The sequence below is a fragment of the Centrocercus urophasianus genome, unplaced genomic scaffold, assembly GCF_019232065.1.
Source record: "Centrocercus urophasianus isolate 14NV4802_14NV808 unplaced genomic scaffold, USGS_Curo_1.0 seq_73, whole genome shotgun sequence".
Classification (NCBI taxonomy): Eukaryota; Metazoa; Chordata; class Aves; order Galliformes; family Phasianidae; genus Centrocercus; species Centrocercus urophasianus.
The window spans coordinates 8,379,559-8,400,769 of record NW_024885344.1 but is presented as its reverse complement, the minus strand read 5'-3'; the positions used below and the strand labels follow the sequence as shown (position 1 = coordinate 8,400,769).

Sequence of the window (21,211 nt, the reverse complement as noted above, 5' to 3'; positions counted from 1 at the left end):
AACAATGGTCATAGCTCTTCTGGTTTAATGAGAAATTGCTGCTTGGTACATTCCTGCATTCACTGCCCTGTGTGAATGTAGATGAATGTAGGTGTAGACTTGGAAGTCTTCTGCATTGCAGAAATTAAATCAGGTAATAGCATCATTCAGATTCTTGTCTTTTTTCCTAAATAAACTTCTGCCTTAAAATAGATCAGCACTATGTACAAACTAGAAAATGGTTTGTTCTGAAACAAAAGCTTTGGTGAACAAACTGAAGTTTGTTCTGAATGTATTGAGAAATTATTTTCAGTTAGAGTAAGTTTATGAGAAGAATATACGGAGAAATCATTCAAAAGTAATTACATACGTGCACCAAACTTGAATTTATCATAGGCCAAGAAATTATTTTGTAGACTAAGTAATGGTTCTGGATCCTTCACATTTATGTTCAGCTTGAGAAAAACAAAATGAGCTCTCTTTTAATGAATAGTAAGTTTGGTAGAAATATTGATTTAAGCTAGTGATTTTGGCTGACTCCCAGCTTCATACTATCAAGAAATACCTTGAAAAAAAACCCAATCCTCTAATACATACACTTCCCATTCTGATAGGTTCAAAGCAGGCTATATTATCAATGCACTATTTCTTACAAAGGGAATGAGCAATTCTAGAGAAGGCTAGAGAAGTACTATGCATCACTGGAAACAATGCAGCTAGTCAAAGTCTGCTTGGTATTAAAGAGCTGTCTCATACAAACTGTCTCATCAATTAACCAATGAAGTTTTTAGGCTCCTTAAATTAGGACTGAATCAGTATCACCACTCGTTTCACAATCACAGTTACAATGACTTAATCTGTTATTGCTAAATCAAGTCAATTCACAAACTTCCTATGCTGATCCTGTATTTTGTATGTTAATATGCAAAAAGAACATGCTACATTTCCCACTGTATGTGGAAGTTCCTTGTTGGTGAGTGGATTCCACTGCTGTGGCATTCTTGGCTTTTGAATTCAGTTTTACCTCCTGTTTACATAATCAACTCTGATTCTCCTTTCCTTCTCCAAAATGGAATAATGAACCTCCTTCTTGCAGAGCACCAAAAAGGCTTTGCAAATTCCTTTTTGTGTGTGTGTGTGTGTGTGTGTGTGTGTGTTACTTATAAACAGCAAATCAAGGTGGCAAAATGCTGATGAGTATGCCAAGGTTGAGAAGAGCAGGGCTTCTTCATCTTTCACTTTCATCAGAAGAGCAGATAACAAACCACAAAGAGGGAAGTGGCCTTACTTCATATTAAATGAACTTCTTATGTTCTCACCTTCAGTGTTTTGGAGGAATTACGGTCAAAAAAAAAAAGACAACTTAAAAAAAGTGCCTCTAAAAGGTTTTGTTGCTGTTGTTGTATCCCCCAGCCCCCTGAAATTTTTTTTACTATACTGAAGGAAGCAAGACTTGCCTTGCAAGTGAACCCAAGATATTCCTTTATAAACTTGGGAACATCTTGTGCGCAAGAGCAAACAGATGCAAAAAGCTGCCTTGAAAGCAGTATGAAATAATGCAATCACTCAGCAGTTTGGTCATCAGAGACTCTGTGGAAGCTGAAGTCAGCATCATGTCCACTGTCCGAACTGATCTGAAATGTTCCTGAAACTTTCTTTCATCAACGTCATAGAAACCTAATAATTCCCTCTATTCTTCACGGTGCCTAAAAAGATGCTATCTTTGGTGAAGACAATCAATTCACAGCGAAAATCTCAGTACATTTCTTTACTAAATAGGGATAATTATGAAGGCACATCCCACTTCTGTATCTACACTGACAGAAGTTTGGCCTCTACCTCTTCACTCTTGGGAAAATGCAAACCCTTCAGTAACCATCAGTTCCTCTCCAGTCACTTCCTGCATTTTCACTAACGTAGTTTAAAATTAGCATTCTATTTCCATATTTTTAATTTGATTTTGCAGTACTAGCAAAACATTAAAAGTAGCTGATAGAGCAGTTTGATTTATTTATTTAATGAAACTGCCTGTTGGGACAGCATTTGGCTTAACGTTACTCAACAAAGGATTAAAATTCATGATACAAATGAATTCAGAAAACTTCTGCAGGAGTTATTTACGTCTGTGTTAAAAGGGTTCCTATAAACTGCTGTTAACAGGAATGAAGCAATGCATTTTCAATTAGATCTAGCAAAGCATCTTCTCTTACACTGAAGATTTGACATACATCTGTTTTTCAGAAGTGTTGGCCCTTACTGAAAAGTTTTGTCATAAAGATCAGTTTTATTAAGTTAATTCAAAGAATCCATTACATACTGTACATTTGTATAGCCACCAGCACTCATTACCATGGCTGCACCTCTCTTAGACCTCATTTAAGGGCTGACTGCCCCGGGGAGATCCCTCCTTGGTGAAGCTTTCTCCTGTGAATCTAGAATCTTCTGATGTGAACAGCAATCTTCTAATGGAGGAGCAATCCTTTTCCCTTTCTTTATAGCACCTTTCTATCATGCTAGTCCTTCTGTCACTGCACCTCTGTTGTAACTCCTTTCCCATCATATTGATCTGTCCAATGTTGCTACATTTGGCAATCCAGGCAGGTACTTATTTATGATGATTACCTTAAAAAAATTATGTGTTGGATGAAGGACAACCAAATACACCAACAGAGGGACAACAGGGGAAACCCTGGATTTCCTAGGTTTTCTATGGCTTAATGCTGCACGGATTATTAAAGAATGGGGACCAATAAGGGACATTATTAAATTCCATTATTAAATCCTCTTCAAAAATGTCTGACTTCCTGAACAAATTAGGACAAAACTTTTTGACAGTTGAGAAAGAATAGTAGCAGCATCTGCCATGGCATGGCAGCTACTTCTGACTATTAATACATATCACTCAGCAGAAGACGACTTAAAAGATGAAAATGAGCTTTTGAAAGTTCATATTAGACAACTGGAAAATAAAATTACATCTTTGACAGGGCAAACTACCCCATCTTTAAATGGAACTTCGCCTTTGAAATGAGGATCCGCATCATTAGAAAGGGAAAAAGATCAGCAGGATCCTTGGATCCTAGTTGAACTGAAGAAGGCTAAGCAAACTAAGAACCAACTAGAGAATCTGGGAACGCCCTCTAGAAATAAGGCCAGTAATAACTCAGAAGACAAAGAAAATCCAAGACCAACCAGCAGGGTTGGCACCCGAGGAGTGGCCCCCTGCACATGCATTACATGTAATGGCGTGCCCGTACACAGCTGCTGAGCTCATAGATCTGTTACAATGATTTAAGCAAAGATCATGAGAGAGCATAGTGGCTTTACTGTTGAGATTATGGGACGTGGGAGCCAGAAGTGTGGTAATTAATGGGCCTGAGATTTCTAAACTGGCATTCATTACCAAGCAGCCAGCTCTCAGACAAAGGCTATAGGCCTCTGTGGTGCACGACAAAAACCATTCTCTAATACAGTGGATAATGGTGGCACATAGAGTCACATGGACAAACAAAGTGATGTTCTGATAAATACTGATCTACGGACCTCAATGGAGGAACTTCAAAATTATGTTGGAGAACTAGGAATGAAAGAGGCAATATATGACTATTCCCTTGAGAGTCCAGACTTAAGTTTTCAGCGGGGATGAGGAACCTTGTATTACAAGAAGCTCCTCTTCATCAGTATGGCACTTTTTAGTATGTTTACATTCATGTTTACATACATTTAGTATGGTGCCCATACTAAACCCCTCAGTGGCCTCTGAGGCCATCATCCAACAGGCTGCCCAATTCATGTCCGGTCTAGGAGAAACAGTGCCTTCAGACCAGGTGCAATATCCGAACACTGGAAGGGGCTGAGGTCCTCCCTGTATTTAAAACCAGGAGACCTTCCTCACGGACTCCTCAGTTGGGACCCATACAAGTATCCCGAAAACAAATGTTTAATGACATAATCCAGACTGGGGTTCAATTTGCAAAAATTGATCGCTGGCCCAATCATGTCCTCCTCCAGCTATGGAGTCAGTTGGAGGACAATTAGAAATTTAAGAATCACCCCCAAAAAACCTGGGGTGAGAACTATTGAAAAAATAACACCAACAACAGCATGGAACCTGAAAGATTTCCTAGTACCCAGTAAAAGGAAAAAGCCTCCTCAAGTGACCCAGGCTCACTATGCCTGAGCCACCAGAGGAAAAAGAGTTAGCAATTGTGCAGTCACTTGGGTGATGGGGAATGCTGGCCCCCCAGTAACTAGGGCCCCCAGACAGGACTGGGGGCCCTGTGTTGATCTGACAATTTTTTGGTCCCAAAAGAACATACAAAGGTTTATGGCATTGCCAACTCCAGCTGGCTCAATCATTGGTTCGTGCTGTGAAGGGATAGAATATATGGTAACTGTTGAAATCACAGCATGAATCACTGATTGAGCACCTGGGGAAAAGACTGGGTGAGCCCTGGGAGCACTTGCGTGACCAGAAGCGGTGCCACTGGGGAAGGATCTCCTGGAGATCCCTCCTTGTTGAGGATTCCCCCTGCAAACCTGGAATCTTCTGATACAGGTGAATAAACTTCCACCCTTCTTTTATAGCACCTTCCTATTGTGCCAATCCTTCTGTCATCACACCTCTGTTCTAATGCCTTTCTCATCATACTGATCTGTCCAATTACTACAGAAGTGCAAAGGTATTTCATTGAATTCCTCCATGCGGAGAAAATGGCACGCACTCATATTCATGAATGAATCACAGAATCACAAAGTTGGAAATGACCTGTAAGATCATCTAGCCCAACTGTCTTTTCATTACCACTGCTACCTCAAGCTACTAAACCATATCTCGCAGCTCCTCATTCAGACACCTCTTAAACACTGCCAGAGACAGTGACTCCACCACCTTCCCAGGCAGCCACTCCAGTGCAAGACCACTCTCTGAGAGAAAAAGTTTTCCCTCATGTATGCTTGCTGAATGTTTACAGAGACCAAACAATGGCGTCAGCACAGTAAGGTGCGGGTGGTGCACTTCAGCAGGGCAACAGCAATGCAGAAGACAAGCCCTTTTCTTGACAGCCACGCATTTTTGCTGGTGCAGCATGCAGGCTCTTATTCATTGCTGGCCAAAATGCATAGTTAATGGTGGTGTCTACAATGAACTATTGTGTTTTGTAGCTGAGAACTTGCTTGCTCTAAATGTCACTGTCCTTTTTGTATCTGTTGTAGTTTTGATAAGAAAAAAAAAATAGAAGGCATAATTTCAGGTGCAACCTACATACTAAAATATAGCAAACACTCTTAGTAGGAGCAGCTTTAAGACATAGACACAAGATACCTGAAAGTTTAAAACATCTTTCTAGTAACAGTCAATACCTGCAAGTGTACATGTCAGTAGTAATACCTTCCAGTAAATATACCTAAAACACTAACATATTTCAGATGCTAATAAGCCGTTCTCTTTTCTTAATGATTCAAGAAGTTCATACTGGGACTCTTCTCTACAACTCTGTAGATACCTGAGCTATCCTATATCTATTAGGTCAGGAAGAGACAGACTACTTTGGAGGTCTCCACAGCAACATCACCAAGTGCAAGAGAAGACTCTTAAATGACTTGTGTGCCTGCATCAGAATTCAGGTAATTTTAGCAGCAGGCTTTCTGTAGGTGTGTCAGAAGGAAGGTATTTGTGGAAAAAGGCCTGCAACGAGAGAACCAAACATTTAGGACACAAGAGAATGGACATGCGTGCACAGGTGCTTTCCAGAACCAATTTAAAGAGTGAAGAATCAAAAAAGTTCAGGACTTACCCTTTTTGAAAAAAGGCTTTCCAGATTTTCCAATTAACATTAGATCACAAAAGCAAAATACAGTAGCTAAGTGGAACTTTTTCTAGTTTAAAATTAATAGAAACATTGTTTTGACTGCTAACACAAAGGAGAGAGAAGCGTGACTCCTGGGAAAAGTGGCCGTTCACTTAACAAGTGCTTTCCAAATAATGAAGGTCCTTTATGTCTTACAGTTTATGGTATTACTTAGTGGAAAGCTGCTCCAAGATGCCCAATCATAACAAAACTATTTTGAGGAGAATATACTTCTCTCAAAACAGAAGCAATGAAATTATTCAGTTAGAAAAAAAAAATAAATTGCTTTTTCAGGTCAACTTCAGAAGGATGGGAGCTGAAAAATCATAGAATCAAAGAAACACAGAATGGCTTGGATAGGAAAGGACTTTAAGGATTAACTAGTTCCAGCCCCCTTAGATAAACATGAGGTTATGTTGACATGAACAGACAAAGTTGGTTAGCAAGAACATTAGCAGGTATTTCATTCTACAGAAAAGCTCTCCATTACAAACAAACAAAAAAAGATGGACACGGGAACCGATCTCTCTTTGCTTTCAATGCCGACTGAAAAGTTGTGCATATGGCATTAAGATCCTGCTTCCAAAATTTAGCAGATTTCCTTAAAAATACTCTTCTCCAAATTTATACAATTTCCCAACTTTAATACAGTACCTTCCTATGTTTTTCTTCATAAATCCATATTTTAAAATAAACAGTATCAAACTATTCAAGCAACGGCTTTTAAATCACTAGCGACAAAGTTCTAACTGGAAGCTCAAAGTGCACATGAATAATGAATACACATTTTAAGACAATTTTATTTAGATTTGAGCTGTGCTTTCTGTAAACAACTCATTTATTTGATAAAAACTGAAGTAGTTTATAGTCTTCCTAACATGCATCGGGAGTGACATCCTCCTACCCACAGAATGGCTCTTGGATCTGTTAATCATGATAAATTCTTCCATATTATGCGCCATCGTTTAAAAATGAAAACTGTAGACTACCAGGCTACAGAATTAAAAGCTTTACATACTTAGATCTCATTTGAATTCTAAGTATCTCAATATTTCAATCACTCTGAATGCAAGTAAAAGGTTAGACGCCCTCCAGGCAATTAGAGTTGTAGCCAAAGAGATTAATAAAACACAGGAGCAAAAAGGGAAATAAAACTCCAGACATTCATACCGCACAATTCAAGTTTATTCCATTCATTCTTGCAACACAAACTTAAAAATACAGTATTGTTTTGCATTCTGATGTCTATGAACCATGATAATGAACCCAATTGTGTCAAAACAGGTAACAATGGTGAAAAGAGGAAGTCAAATATCAAAATGCACAAAGCACTACTTTTCTTCCATCACTGCGTAGAAAGATGTTTATCCATTTACAAAATATAATTAAGACAAGTTCATCTTGAAATTTTGCATGCAACACTGCAATTGCTTGACCTAGGACACTCCACTCTTATCAGCCTCTTCTGCTAATATTTCAATATTATATTTGAAGATAAAATTTTACTCAGCTACCACATCATTTTTCCCCATTTGCTCCCCTTAACAACAAGGAGCAAAGGGCACAAAATCCAAACTACATTTTAGGCTATAACTTAGCACAAATTTCAAAGGTAAGTATTTAAGAACAGCAATCTTCCAAACACTTGTGAATCCAGTCTGACAATGTATTTAAATGCTGTTTAAAGAAAGTAAAATAATTTAGTTTGGTATTTCCATCTAGTTAGGAACTATACAAAGATACAGGCAGCCACCTATCAATTTTTTCCCACAGAATGTAGCTAACAAAAAGGGAATGAATGAACAAGCTCAGCTTCTAGAGAATTATAAATGTTTTTTTTTTATTTTATTTAACTTTTTAAAGTCTTGGACAAAACTGTCAATCACTTTTCATGTAATGCAAAAAGAAAAGGAAAAAAAGTATTTCTTCTTTACAGTCAAACAGTAAAAGCCATCTTTTAACTATCTGGAAAGGCAGCTTGGGTGTATATGACAGCCAGATTAACATTTGTTTCACTGAAGTTTGTTTGCATTTTTTCCCTCAAACGAATTAAGAAAAAATAAGGTGTTCACATAGCTATAGAAAAAGAGAGGCAAAATTACCTCAGTCAATCACCACAAGAGTTAGTACAAAGATGGTATTTCTTTACTATGATAATACTCAAGTGAGTTGAAGGGGAAGGGCAGTAAAGAATACAGGGGAAAAAAAAATACCAAAAACAGTACAGCCAGAGAATTTGACACTAAGTAACACAAAAGAACTTGAATAATCAAGTTTTTCCATGTAAAAATAGATTGCAGTTTTCTAGACTAGTACTTTAATAGCTAAGTATTGAATAGCATAACACGGAGGCAAATTTAATCCAAAATTGGTTTCTTTCGTAGCTGAATAAAAAGTTAAACCTATATTTTGTGTCCACACTATCACAATGACATGACAATTAAGCACTGATTAGAGATGAGATTAAGGAGTTCTTTAAATAGTCACTGAAAGCACTCTTCACCAAACATGCTTTATCTTTTATCAGCAGCTCACCAATTTATTTTATCACTGACTTCCAGTCCTTCTGCTTTTCCTGCCATCCATATCCAAGAAGCCAAGAGTAATTGCACTGTACAGTTTATGGCCAGAGTTGATTGTTTTCTCCATTGCTTTTCTTATGGGATGTGTACATGCAAATCAGTTTCTGCTCTCATTTTACAATCTAAATGCAAGGCTTTTTATATCTGAGACATTCAATAATAATATGCAACATGATTCAAGTAAAACTAAGTCTCCATTAAATATTTACGAGTGGTAGTCACCAGCCTATTTATTTCTACATACCCTCTCAATTTCAACAGTGATATCAAAGTAATATCTGCTACTTTTAAGAATTCAGCATGAGATATTATATACATTGTCTTCTGTATTCTGTACGTTATCAGAAAGTTTGAAATCTGTATTCCAAATAGAGGAAGATGTTTGAGTTCATGGCATATGCTTTTGTTTAATAAAATCTGTTATTCAGACTTGGGTGAATCACCAGAGAAAATTCTCAAAATAAAAGCCACAATCTGACATTCCTGAGGACTGTAAGATGTGACAGGAATCTCTACCACAATTTCTAAATATCTTCCATCACAGCTGTCCCAGTACTGTCATATTCAGTGGTAAAATAACTAAAATACAATAGTTCATGTGGTGTGGTTCCAGTGGGAACTTTCAGAAAAAAGCCCATTCTTTAATAATGATATTTAACATTTCTTCAGCAAACTATGAAATACTAATTCAAAGATATCCACAATTAATAGTTTTGACTTCTCCAGTAAAAAGAGCAAGTTAAGTCTTTGACTTTAAGTCTTTCTAACATCTCAACTTAGAGAGTTTACAAGTAACTCAAATGATTACCAGAGAAGTTCAGCAAAAGTATGCACCTGACATGAATGTCTAAGTAATTACTGTTCATTTTGCACAACTTGATTATCTTTGTGTAGCCTGACAAACAGCTTGCTACTTTCAGAAACATCTGTAGATTTTATGCTGACATGGTAAGGAAATTCCATCATACAGTCCTTTTGAAAGTAAGTACAATGATATTTTTAACTCTCTCACACAGTTGTTTTAAGTCTCTATCCTGGAGTAGAACACACAAAGGGAAGAAAAACCTCAAACTCCTGCCTCCAGAAGTACATTAGCAGATATTCTCGAGTGTAATAACACCATACCTCAAGTCATCTTTCCTGGATTACTCGAGTCAGAAAAGCATTAGTGTGACATCCAATTAGTCAATAAAAAAAACCTGCTCCAATAACTAGTATCAAAAGTCCTCAAAACTGCAACACAAGCTTTAGTCAGAAGAAGAAAGCTACCCACAGAGAGAAAAGAGAAAAGCAACCCAGTCACCTACATTGCTACACTTCAGATTATGGCAGACACTAATAGCATGGGACTACTGTCCTCTTCACAATTAACTTCAAGTACATAGAACAGTACTTCCATCTAAGGGAATCTTTCAACAGAAACCTCAGTACTAACATAGGCAGTTTACAAGCCAAAAATTCAACATCATGGTCTTCTTCTGTTTTCACTAGAGACGGGAAGAGATTGTGCACTGAAAAGAAGTCCTAGAGCAATACTGTTCATAATAGTTTTCAACCCTCTCCAAAACAACCTTTGATACAGGCCCCTAACTAGTCTGATTCATCAAGAATTTCCCTCCCCCCAAAGTATTTAGCTGAAGAAGCTGGAAGATGCAAAGAGTGACAGACAGGCAGCAGTGTGAGGCCACAGGAGAGACATATAAGATAACAGTCCATCCGTCACTGAAGAAGAGTTTTGATTGCCTGGTTGTCAGTGGCTTCAAAGGCAGTTAGTCCATCTGGTCCTTTCACAGTCTTATCAGCACCCTGTAAAGACATTGAGAAGTAAGGTGAATTCAAAAAGATAGGCTGTATTAGTATCAAGTGCGTCACACCACTTACCTTGAATATACTGATTTCATCACAGTTTTTTAGTCCAGTTTTCACATAGAAATTAAATGGGCCACATTTAACTATATACCACACAGCTAACACTCAAACCTGATAACTAGAAAAAAAAAAAGTCAAGTAACTTTTGTTTAACAGCAAGCTACAAGATCAAGAAGTTACCAATTAATCTAGGATAATAGAGAAGGCTATAACAATTTACTTACAGATCTGTCAATACTTCATAGAGGATAACAAAAATCTGCCAAGTGGGCAATAGGAGAACAGTAAGCACAGAAGCAGACAGCACCAAAAATACAGAAGGCGAACAAAAAAAAAAACCAAAAGGAAAGAGTCATGTTTGTTTTGAGCACTGTTTACTCACGTACATAAAAATGGAAGCCCAAACTAAACTGTAAAAGAATAGTTAATGATTAAAATTACTAGAGAATAAAGAACTACAAGAGACGTTTCCCTGAAAGAGATGTTTCCCCAAAATAAGTGAAGATTCCAAAACATTTCTTCATGAAAGATACGCATCCTTGCATTAGTTCAGTCAATTGACAGTAAGAACACTGCATATAGGCACACTTTGGCAAGAACGTGTGTTGCAGAGTTCTGTTCTCAGTTTCACTTATTACCTGTTCAGGGAATAAGTACAAATCTAACCTCCTGTGCCTCACATGGAAGAAACATGTGGTGTTAACTCTCATTCTGTGGGCAAGGCTGCTACCCACCAGATCAGGCTGCCAAAGGCCCTATCCAATCTGGCCTTGAGCTCCTCTACAGATGGAGCATTCACGGTTTCTCTGGGCAGTCTGTGCCAGTGCCTTACCATCCTCTGAGCAAAAAATTTCCACTTAACATCTATACTTAATTTTCTCTCTCTTAGTTTAAGGCTATTCCCCCTTCTCTTATCACCACTGTACTGCATTAACAGTTTCCCTCTTGATTAAAAGCTCCCTTCAAGTACTAGAAGGCTGCAATGAGATCTTCCCAGAGCCTTATCTTGTCCAAGCTAAACAAGCCCAATTCCCTCAAGCTTCTTTCATAAGAGAGGTACTCCAGTGCTCTGATAATCTTTGTGGCCCTTCTTTGGACCTGCTCAACAGCTCCACACACTTCTTCTTCTGAAGGCCCGGATGCAGTACTCCCCACAAGGACAGAGTACAGGGAGATAATCACCTCTCACACCCTGCTACCCTTTCTTCTTTTGATGCAGTCCAAGATAAAGTTGGTCGGTCCCTCAGGCTGCAAGCACACACAGCTGTTTCATGCCCAGCTTTTCATTCATCAGCACTGCAAAGTACTTCTGCACAGGGCTGCTTTCAGCAAGTTTTTCCCCCAGTCTGTAGACATATCTGAAATTACCTTGACCTACATTGAACATTTGGCCTCGTTGGACCTCATTAGGTTCACTCCTCAAGGCATTCTAGATCCCTCTAGATGACATCTCTATGTCATCTATGCAGTAAGTGACGCATCCTTCACCTTGAATTTTAGCTTAAAAAAAACTTTCACTCTCTGTCAGCATACAATATTTAGGATTAAAATACAACTTAAAGGTGCAACCCCTACTGCCATACCACCAACATCCATCTTTGACAACATGGGCTAACATAATTAAATAGGAGACACTAGTTTCAGAGTGGTCATCATGTATTTGTACTTCAGAGAAGTTACAGAAACACAAAACTTGAAGTTTTAAAAACATTTTTACTGAATGTAGGATATTGTTTAATAAAGTCAGTGTTCTTAAGTTAGGAGAATGGCCCCAAAGCTAAGCAGAAAGATTCCTGCCTGCATTCAATAGGAGAAAAATAATAAAGTTCAGGTCATGAGAACTTTAATTTTTAAACGCACAGCACTGCCAGGAAGCAAATTTAATTACAAGTTCATAAAAGCAAAAGATTCCACAGTATTCTTTACTTCCCTGAAGTAAAAAAGGTATTAATCTCTTACATTATGTTCTTTTCCTATGTGTGCATATACATACATATGTATGTATATGCACACACACACACAAAACTGTTTGGCAGGACAATAACAACAAACAAGAATGTTTGCACTCTTGTAATACCAAGTATTAAAACATGTTGCAGGGAGCACAGAAGTTACTAAGGTATATCTGCAGTTCAGGAAAAAAAAAAAAAAAAAAAAAAAAAAAAAGACAGTCAACACAGAGCTGTTACTAAACTGAAAATACTCTTATGAAGCAAGCCAGTAGAAGGCCGATTTACACAGCAAGGAGTGAACTTCCAGAATCAGGTTCCAGATGAATTTATGGAGGCAAACGGCAGCTGGTTGAAAAAGGATGTGGATAAATTCCAGGACAATAAACTTCTGAACACATTCTAATGTGAGTAGACTTGCAAACTTCTATATAGATGTAAGCCTCTAAAATCCCTAATACAGCAGAGGAATAAATGAGCCAAAGTAGTAAAATCTACAGTTTTTCTCCAAAGACATCCATTCTGCCATTCTCAGAGGAAAAAGGTGATAAATAAATAAAAAAAAACAACACTAAATTAGGTAACAGAGCAGAGTTTTATGTTTTAGCAGAGACAAAAACATTAGAGACCTTCTTTAGAAGCATTCAAACTGATATTGTCCATTGTAATGATGCTGGCTTCTTCTGCAGTACACTGAAGAAAAAAATCTTTTCACATGGAAAACTCAAATACAAAATGTGCATGAAGAACACAGGACAATTTGAATTTTATTTGTAATGCAGAAAAACCTAAGTATTTCTGCTATCCCTGCAAAAATTAAAAGCAAACTGAAGTGACTGAAGTTACTTCCCTAGCTAACAGTACTCACTGTTATTTTGTTTTGTAGAAGGCTTATACCTTTTTCCCTTGTAATGTGAGCTAAACACACATCCGGTATTCGAGACAATTCATTTCCATATTTGTCAAAAGCTACTGAATTCATTTCCTCCCTAAGAGTAGAATACCTTCAAACAGTATGTTACTTAACATTAATAATAGTGAAAAGGCAGAAGTGAAAGAACCCAACATGACATATGACAGTTCTGCCCTTCTTTAAAAAGCACCGTATGCTGCAAACCACTTCATTGTTTAAAATGACCACAGATATTTAAAAATCTCTCAGTCCTGGAAGAAATACTGTAAAATTGATAAAAATAATTACTGTTAAGGCAGTAGTGAGACAGGAGGCTCTACCTTTGAACTTAAGTCTAAAGAGCACTTTCCATTTAAAGCTAACTACATTCACACTGTTTTCTTCTAATATACCATAATACATTTTCAGCAAACTGCAACCAGCATTTTGTTTTAAACAATGCAAGTCAAACTGTTTACAAAAAATAACTACATCTAGATTACATCTGATTTCATACACAAAAAAATGTCTGAACTTGATTATCACCATCAACTATGGCAACATGTGAAGCCACAGTTCAAAGTAACTCAATCATAAAACCATAACTTGCTTTTGCAGTGTTTCACGAATAGAAGAAAATACTGCACAAATAAAACACAGGGAGTTAAATACATGCAACCAACACAGTAAGTAAAAACTTGAAGAAAAAACAAACAGCTGTAATAAAAATTGCTTCAACTTGCTGGAGTCTCATTTGTAATCACTAATATTAAATAATATTTCAAATACTTTCTATACAACCTAGTAGGAAATTCCATCGAATGATTCTTCTTCATAGCACTTCACTGTTTTTGATGAATATTCTTACCTTCCATGGTCAAATCAAATGTTACAGGGTTAATCTGTCTTTAACAGAACACCACTATTTGAATGCTTGCAGAGAATCTAAGTAATTTTGAGCTAAATGCTTTGATTTACACAAATCTGTGTATTTAACTGTTATTATCCTTCCAAAGACAGAAATTTGAATTTTTATTCTTCAGTAATCCTGCAATTTCTGAAGTCACCGTATCTATAGGGTTTACACTGCAATGTCCTGTTAATGGGAGAGTTGCAGAGGTACAGTGCAGAACAACTGACCCATGTCAGATCATAGGCAGCTACAGATGGCTCCAAAAGAGACCCACTGCTGCCAGTGTTGAGCCACAAGCGATGCTGGGTGTGCTTCTGGGAGAGCAGATTGAAGAAAGAAACTGCTGCATGACAGTGACTGGGAGAGAGGAGTGAGAGAAACAGCCTTTCAGTCAGCAAGGTCAGTACAGAAGTAGGATAGGAAGTGTTCCAGGTGCACAGCAGAAGTTCCCTGCAGCCCCGGAGAGGCCCATAAAGGAGCAGGATGTCCTTTGCAGCCTACAGGCACCACACAGAACAGATCTCCACAAGCAGCCACGGAGGAGGCCCACAGTGCAGCAGAGGACATGGCCTGAAGGAACCAGAGGTCATGGAGAGCCTCCACAAGAGCAACCCCAGACCAGAGCTGCAGCCCATGGAGAGAAGCCCCACAGTGAAACAAAAGATCTAGAGGAGCTTCCACCCATGGGGATCTATGCTGCAACACTTCCTGAAGGATAGGTCCTGCAGCCCAGAGCAGCACTGGTACAGTGCTTGGAAAGCTTCAACCTGTGGAAAGCCCATGTAGGATCAGTTTGAGAAGGACAGAATCCTGTGGGAGGGACCCCATGTAAAGCAGGGGCAGAGAGTAATCATGAAAGAGCTGAAGTGTTGTGGACTGACTGTAGCCTTCATCGTCTGTGCCCTTGCGAGGAAGAGGGTAGAAAAGGGTGGATGGTGGGTCAAGATGTTCTTAGTTTGCTTTCTGTTCTCACTGCTCTTGTCTGTTACCAATACACAATAAAAAGCATTCATCTTCCTCCTGCCAGGTCTTTTTTGCCCCACGACAATCATTTGTGAGCAATCTCCCACTCCTAATATGAACCAATTACTATTTTTTCCCCCCATCTTATTTTCACCCCGTCTTCTGAGGAAGCAGACTGAAATGGCACAGTGGAGCTTGGCTACATACTGGTGTGAAACTATCACAAGGTATTATAATATGCACAAGATTAAGGGAGGAACTCTACATTGGAGTTTTCACAGTGTTCAAATTTTAGTATGTAGCCCCAATGCCATAGGACCTGCAGATATTTTGGAAAATGTTAGCTATCTCATTATTGGAAGTTGTAGTTGACACAAAACATGATTGAATGCATTCAGAAGAAGAAGGAAGGAAGAGGAAGGAAGTAAGGCCTAGGAAATTTAAATTCATATAAAAGTCATCAGTTCCATTTCCCTGAAAATGCATTAGAAGAGAGGTAGCATAACATGGTATACACTATTCTAGTAAGCATAATATTCTAGACTTCATTATCCCTACCAGTGAAATTCCTTCTCACTGAGCGTGTAGCAATAGCTACTTTTTCAATAACCTATTTCATTTCTCACCTCCTCATTCTGCCTATAATTATAGCTGAATATTATTTTCTATACAAAGGTCAAAACCTTGTTATTAAACAAAATCATTGTGCATTTGGATTGTTACTGCCCCCTATTTCTTCAAAAAGATTTTCAGTATTTAGTGAAAATATTTTCCCAATAGATATTCAAGAATAATCATGAAGTGTGGCAAGGGAGAAAATGAAACCACTTGTGCTTTTGGAAGTGAAGGTAAAAGGCAAAGGAGGACATAAAACATACTGAAGAGCCAGCTAGAGAGATTACAGCTTAATTGTCACATCTGTTCCTTTTTTCTTATTCTCAAGTTTCATCTGAAACTCATCCATTCTCTACAAAAAAACCCAAACATTTCCACAACAGAGTCAACAAAGTAAGCAAGCAGTACATAGCAACAAGCAAGTATCTGCCCTTTACAAGAGAGCAACACAGACACTAGGTGAGCTGTAAAACAGACAAACTGAGTTCTAATTGTACACCCACAAAAACTGCGAATAAACCCAAGAGACAGCTCTCTGGAACAGGTATGTCACAGTGCAAGAGCACTGAAAAATGTCCTAAGGTAACAACAGAAGTGAAAGTAAAATAAGTTCTGTTCTGTGTTGAGTCGGCATCAGTGTTTCTCCAATTCCAGTAACTAACACAAGGAACTAAATTTACAATACAACTTAAATTTGAAGACCTCAATTGGCAGGACTCTGGCTACAGAAAAATAACTTGCAGTAGGGACGAGTGATAGGTACTGTCATTGTCAGTGACATACATATGCCATACAATGCCAGGGCTGTTGCAAGGAAGCAGCTAAAACATGCAGGGAATAGCATCAAATGACTGAACAGAATCCCCTGTTTTCCTGGCACTGGCTTCGCTGTAACGTGGGACTGCATCATGGATACCAGTATTAGGAGTAACAAAGCACATCAACATAGAAATGGTAAGAAATATGAATGATAAAGGCATTCCTTTATATTATTGACATTGATGCACTAGTAAAGATTTATATCACACTTGTTCTTCAAATTAACCCAAAACTTACCCTCAAGGCCTGTATTTCCCATTCCAGTACAAGATACAATCAAACAGAGCCAGACGAACACTGATGCAAATTCAATTTAGTACAAAACCATACACTAAAATAATGTAGAAATCCTGAAATTAACTCACTGACACTCTAAGCATTACAGCCACAGTAACTGTTAATCAACAGGAAAATTGGGCCCCTCACTACAAGAAAGACATTGAGGCCCTGGAATGTGTCCAGAGAAGGACAACGAAACTGGTGAGGAGTCTGGAGAATAAGTCTTATGAGGAGCAGCTGAGGGAGCTGGAATTGTTCAGTCTGGAGAAGAGGAGGCTCAAGGGAGACCTCATTGCACTGTACAACTTCCTGAAGGGAGGTTGTGATGAAAAAGGGTCTGGCCTCTTCTCCCAGGCTAATAGTAGGACCCAAGGAAATGGCCAGAAGTTATACCAGAGGAGGTTTAGGTTGGGCATTAGGAGAAACTTCTTCTCTCAGAGGGTGGTCAGGCACTGGAATGGCTGCCCAGGGAGGTGGTGGAGTCGCCAAGAGGCGCCTGGATGAGGAGCTACGAGAGATGGTTTAGTGCTTGTGGTACTAATAGGAATGGGAGGGTGGCTGGACTAGATGATCTTGCAGGTCGTTTCCAACCTTGTGATTCTATGGTTCCATGATTCTAAAAAGCAGCCATGTTTGAACATTAACTATTAATTGATTAACGTTTAAAAAGAAGAGGTCAGTAATATACTGTATCTGCTAACTCCATACAAGTAATTTAAATTTTATGAGTTGAAAACCTGCACCTCTGGAAGTTCTCTCATAATATGTTCCCTTGAATAGCATTCAGTACATTTGAATAGCATTCTGAGTGTTAGGCAGAAAAGCAACTTCTAGTAATTCAATTCATAGCAGTTCACTGCTTGGAGTAACTGTACTAACTGTTTGTAAAAGTACAACAAGCTGTATAATGGAAATCATGTAGAAGAAATAGGTAGAAATAAAACATTTGACCACTGGAACCCGAGGCAGAGAATATTTAGTAGCTTTGAATTGCATTCTTTCCAGTTTGAAGAACAAGGCATTTACACAGAACGTGCGCTGTCCTTTAAGATATTAAGATCCTTCTGGTTATGGATCATGTGGGGACTTTATTGCAAAGGACTACTTGGGAAGGAAGCCTTCACTACAGAAGAGAATATGAAGCCATCTAAGCTAAGCAGTAAGACTAACATCATGAAACAAGGTAACAAAACAATATGAAAATTTACTAGTCTGCTTCTGCAAACTAAGTTTCCAGAACTGAGGCTTGTATCAAAAATGCTGTTGAATCAGACAAGAAGACATGAGGACAAGAGTCTGTACTTACATGCCTCAGCTCTGAATACAGCAGTTGCTCAGAAGGAAAAAAAAAAGTCTGTTCCCTTAAATGTTTAGATGATATACCTTGTTCAACAAATTAAACACAGTTTCACAAATGCCATAATACTGAAAAATACTGAAAATACTCAAGTGTTAGAGCTGCAATCAAGTTATAATGCATATACAGAAAAAAAGGTTTTTAAGTTTCTTTAATCTGAATTCATAGATCAGTCCTCACAACAAATTTGACTTCTAAAATAAAAGTCACAGCATTTATTTACAGAAAGATAAATTAACATTAGACAGAGTTAGAGATAAAAAAGATGACCTGCACATAGCATCAGGGCAGTTAAGAGGAACCGTTTTACCATAGAAGATGACCTTATGCATAAGAAAGAATCTATAATCCTTTGGTTGATTGACTCAGGTATGTTCACATACTGAAAACACAATTTAAACCTCTTGTTTTCAAAGGAAGAGAGGCATAACAAGAAGGAAAATGTATGAAGAGAGACAAAACATTTCTACAATTAACTACTGCTTTGTAAAGTAGATCACCTTTCTAACATGAATCAAAAGGAGACTAGAAATAGTTAAGACTACTCTGTTCTGGATTAAATTTACAAGCTCTACAGCAGAAAGAATTCGCTGCTTTCCTACTTTTACTTTTCCAACCCAGATAGGTTTCCATCCACCTGGCAGAAACAGAGGGAAAACACTCCTCTGCACAACTTATTTGGAGACTCCATCATGAGACACCTAAGCAGCTGCCAGAGCTCTGAACAAATACACTTGTATTCTTGCCTGATGTGCTCTCAGCTCTCTCTCTCTTAACTTCTCAGCTAGAGCTCACAGTATTTTTAGTGGTTGCTATCCCTCTTGCTGCACTGCAAAAGTCTCAGTAACATAAACAGCATCTGTTTGATGCTCTGAACCTAGCCGAAGCAGTGTAATCTTACTGAAAAGAAATCATAGTAACATACTTGCTAGTTGGTAACTTTTTCTAAACATTTGTATCTCACCTTTGACAGAAGCAATTTCACACAGGAAACATGGCCCTCATAGACTGCTGATAGGAGTGGTGTAATATTGTGTTTGTCTGGAGCCTGTAAATTGAGACACCGTTATTTGAAGAACTATTTCACACAGCATTAAAAGGTTTTGCTTAATTTTGTAGTTTTATCTTGCCAACAGTAAAATGAAGATTTAAAAATATTTTCCAGAAATACATTCCTTGAGAAATTTTTACTCCTTTTTTAAAAACAAAAGTCATGGCAAAGTCATGGCATAAAAGCAGTTAGGGAACAGTAAGATTTTTCCTCCTTAAGTCTGCTTAGTATCAAAGAGTTCACATTCGTATTTGGTGTTTTTTCTTTTTCTTTTTTTTTTTTTTTCTTTTTTTCCAAATGACAGAAACTACAATATTTCATATGAGAAGTTTTGTCAGTTCAAAAACAGTACCCTTAATTCTCCCATTTCTCAGACAATCTAGTTTCAGAAAGCTGCTTTGGCCTGAAATGTTCTCCAGGCATTCAGCTCTCTAAACTATGGTCCTGGAAAGGATAAGAAAAGGATCAAATGAAACGTCCTTATTTTTTCCTCCATTTTATGCTGAACTAGGAGTACTCCCAAGAAAATTCTTGTCTTTCCAGGCAACCAAAAAAAGTTTGAGACATTCTGTAGTTGTTTCAAATGTACATTATTTTCATATGATATACATTAGATAGATGTACATTAATTTTCATATAAGTGTTCTAAAGCATAGGATTTGAAAAGTATAGTTAAAATATTTAGAAATTTCATGTAATGGAGGACAATATCATTTTGAAGAGCTCACATAAATCTTTTAATGACACAAAACTGCGCAGGTGAAGCCACAGCAAAGCTCCCCAAAGAATGTCTCAAAACAGATCAAGAAAATATGAAGAGAGAAGTACACCAATTTAAACAGAGTTGGTTCTGTCCTGGTCAAGGATGTATTATAATGTTGGAAGAGACTCCAGAAGACAAATTCATTAAGTATTCAATATCTTCATTTAGATGCAATTGTTCTATCTTTCTAATAACTGTCAAATTAAAATTAATTTTTATAGACAGTTTTCCCTATGAATGTCCAAAAGTGTTAGAACATTTATTAAATGCAATTTTAAGCTTCTAAACTTCAGGAGACCACTTCTCAAACACTCTTACATGTACCAAGTTGCTTGTTTCATCTAACTCTTCCAGTAATCAAGTAAGCATTTATCTCTTACATGAGGGAAAAAAAACCAACGTAGATGATTATAAATTTTGATGTACATACATTAATATCAGCTCCTTTCAATAGCAGAAATTCCAGTATCTCAAGCTGCCCACAGTCTGCTGCATAGTGAAGAGGCTTTCTCCCACCTTCAAGTGTCCGGTTGACATCTTCACCCTTGAATATAAACAACAATTTGTAAGTGAAATTAAGAGTTATTACACCAAAAAGGGCTAGAAAAAGAAATCCAACAATACAAGAGTGTTCCATCCAAAAATTTAAGGCCATCGCCTAGCAAAAGTAAAAATTAAGTTGCTTGATTTCCTTTCCTTCTTCATTTGCACATGTAAGACTGACAGCTTCAGCTCCTTCTTCCACACTGCATCACAAGTTAGTGAGTGCCCAAATGCACTATGCAATATGACAAAAAAAAAAAAAAAAAAAAAGAGTACGGACAAAATGCTCATGTTCATTTGCTTTGCTTCTCCTACCCCTAATTGGGATCTTAATTGTCTGGCTACTTAAGTTACTAACTTACTTTCCCTGCTTTTCACCCATTGAGGTTCTGCACACAGAGAAGTCACACACATAAAACTAAGCATCACATCTACTAGCAAGTGAGTACAGACCATCCATAACCCAAAACCCAATTGTAATGCTGCAATGGGATGGAGAGAACCGCAATAATAGAGGGGTGGCAAAGTCTTTGGCTACAGCAAATAAGAACGAGCCCAAATGCAGCAGCTGTGGACAGAGGAACGAAGGAAAAGGCCTCAGGTAGGCAGGAATCTCCAGCAAGATACCCTTGCCTCCACTGCCAACACTTAAATAAGGTCTGTGAAGGGGCAGATTCTGGCTCCATCCCTCCTGATCTCTGAGCACTGCATGCACCTCAGCTCCCCTGAGCTGGCCCTGCCTTCCACCAGGTGCTCAATCACTGGTTCAGGCCATGACTTAGCATTTC

At 38.0% G+C, this 21,211-nt stretch overlaps 1 protein-coding gene across 1 annotated transcript in view; it reads right to left on the bottom strand.

Moving 5' to 3' along the window:
- Positions 1 to 6,995: 6,995 nt before the first annotated feature.
- The window catches only part of MTPN (myotrophin), a 37,157-nt gene continuing 22,941 nt past the window's right edge, over positions 6,996 to 21,211 (bottom strand). Inside the window, exons 2-4 of the mRNA XM_042837919.1 lie at positions 20,311 to 20,424; positions 19,031 to 19,114; positions 6,996 to 10,216 (exon numbers count right to left, since the gene is read on the bottom strand). Of these exons, the coding sequence (XP_042693853.1) occupies positions 10,130 to 10,216; positions 19,031 to 19,114; positions 20,311 to 20,424 (285 nt within the window). The 3' untranslated portion in view covers positions 6,996 to 10,129. The remainder of the gene's footprint in view (positions 10,217 to 19,030; positions 19,115 to 20,310; positions 20,425 to 21,211) is intronic.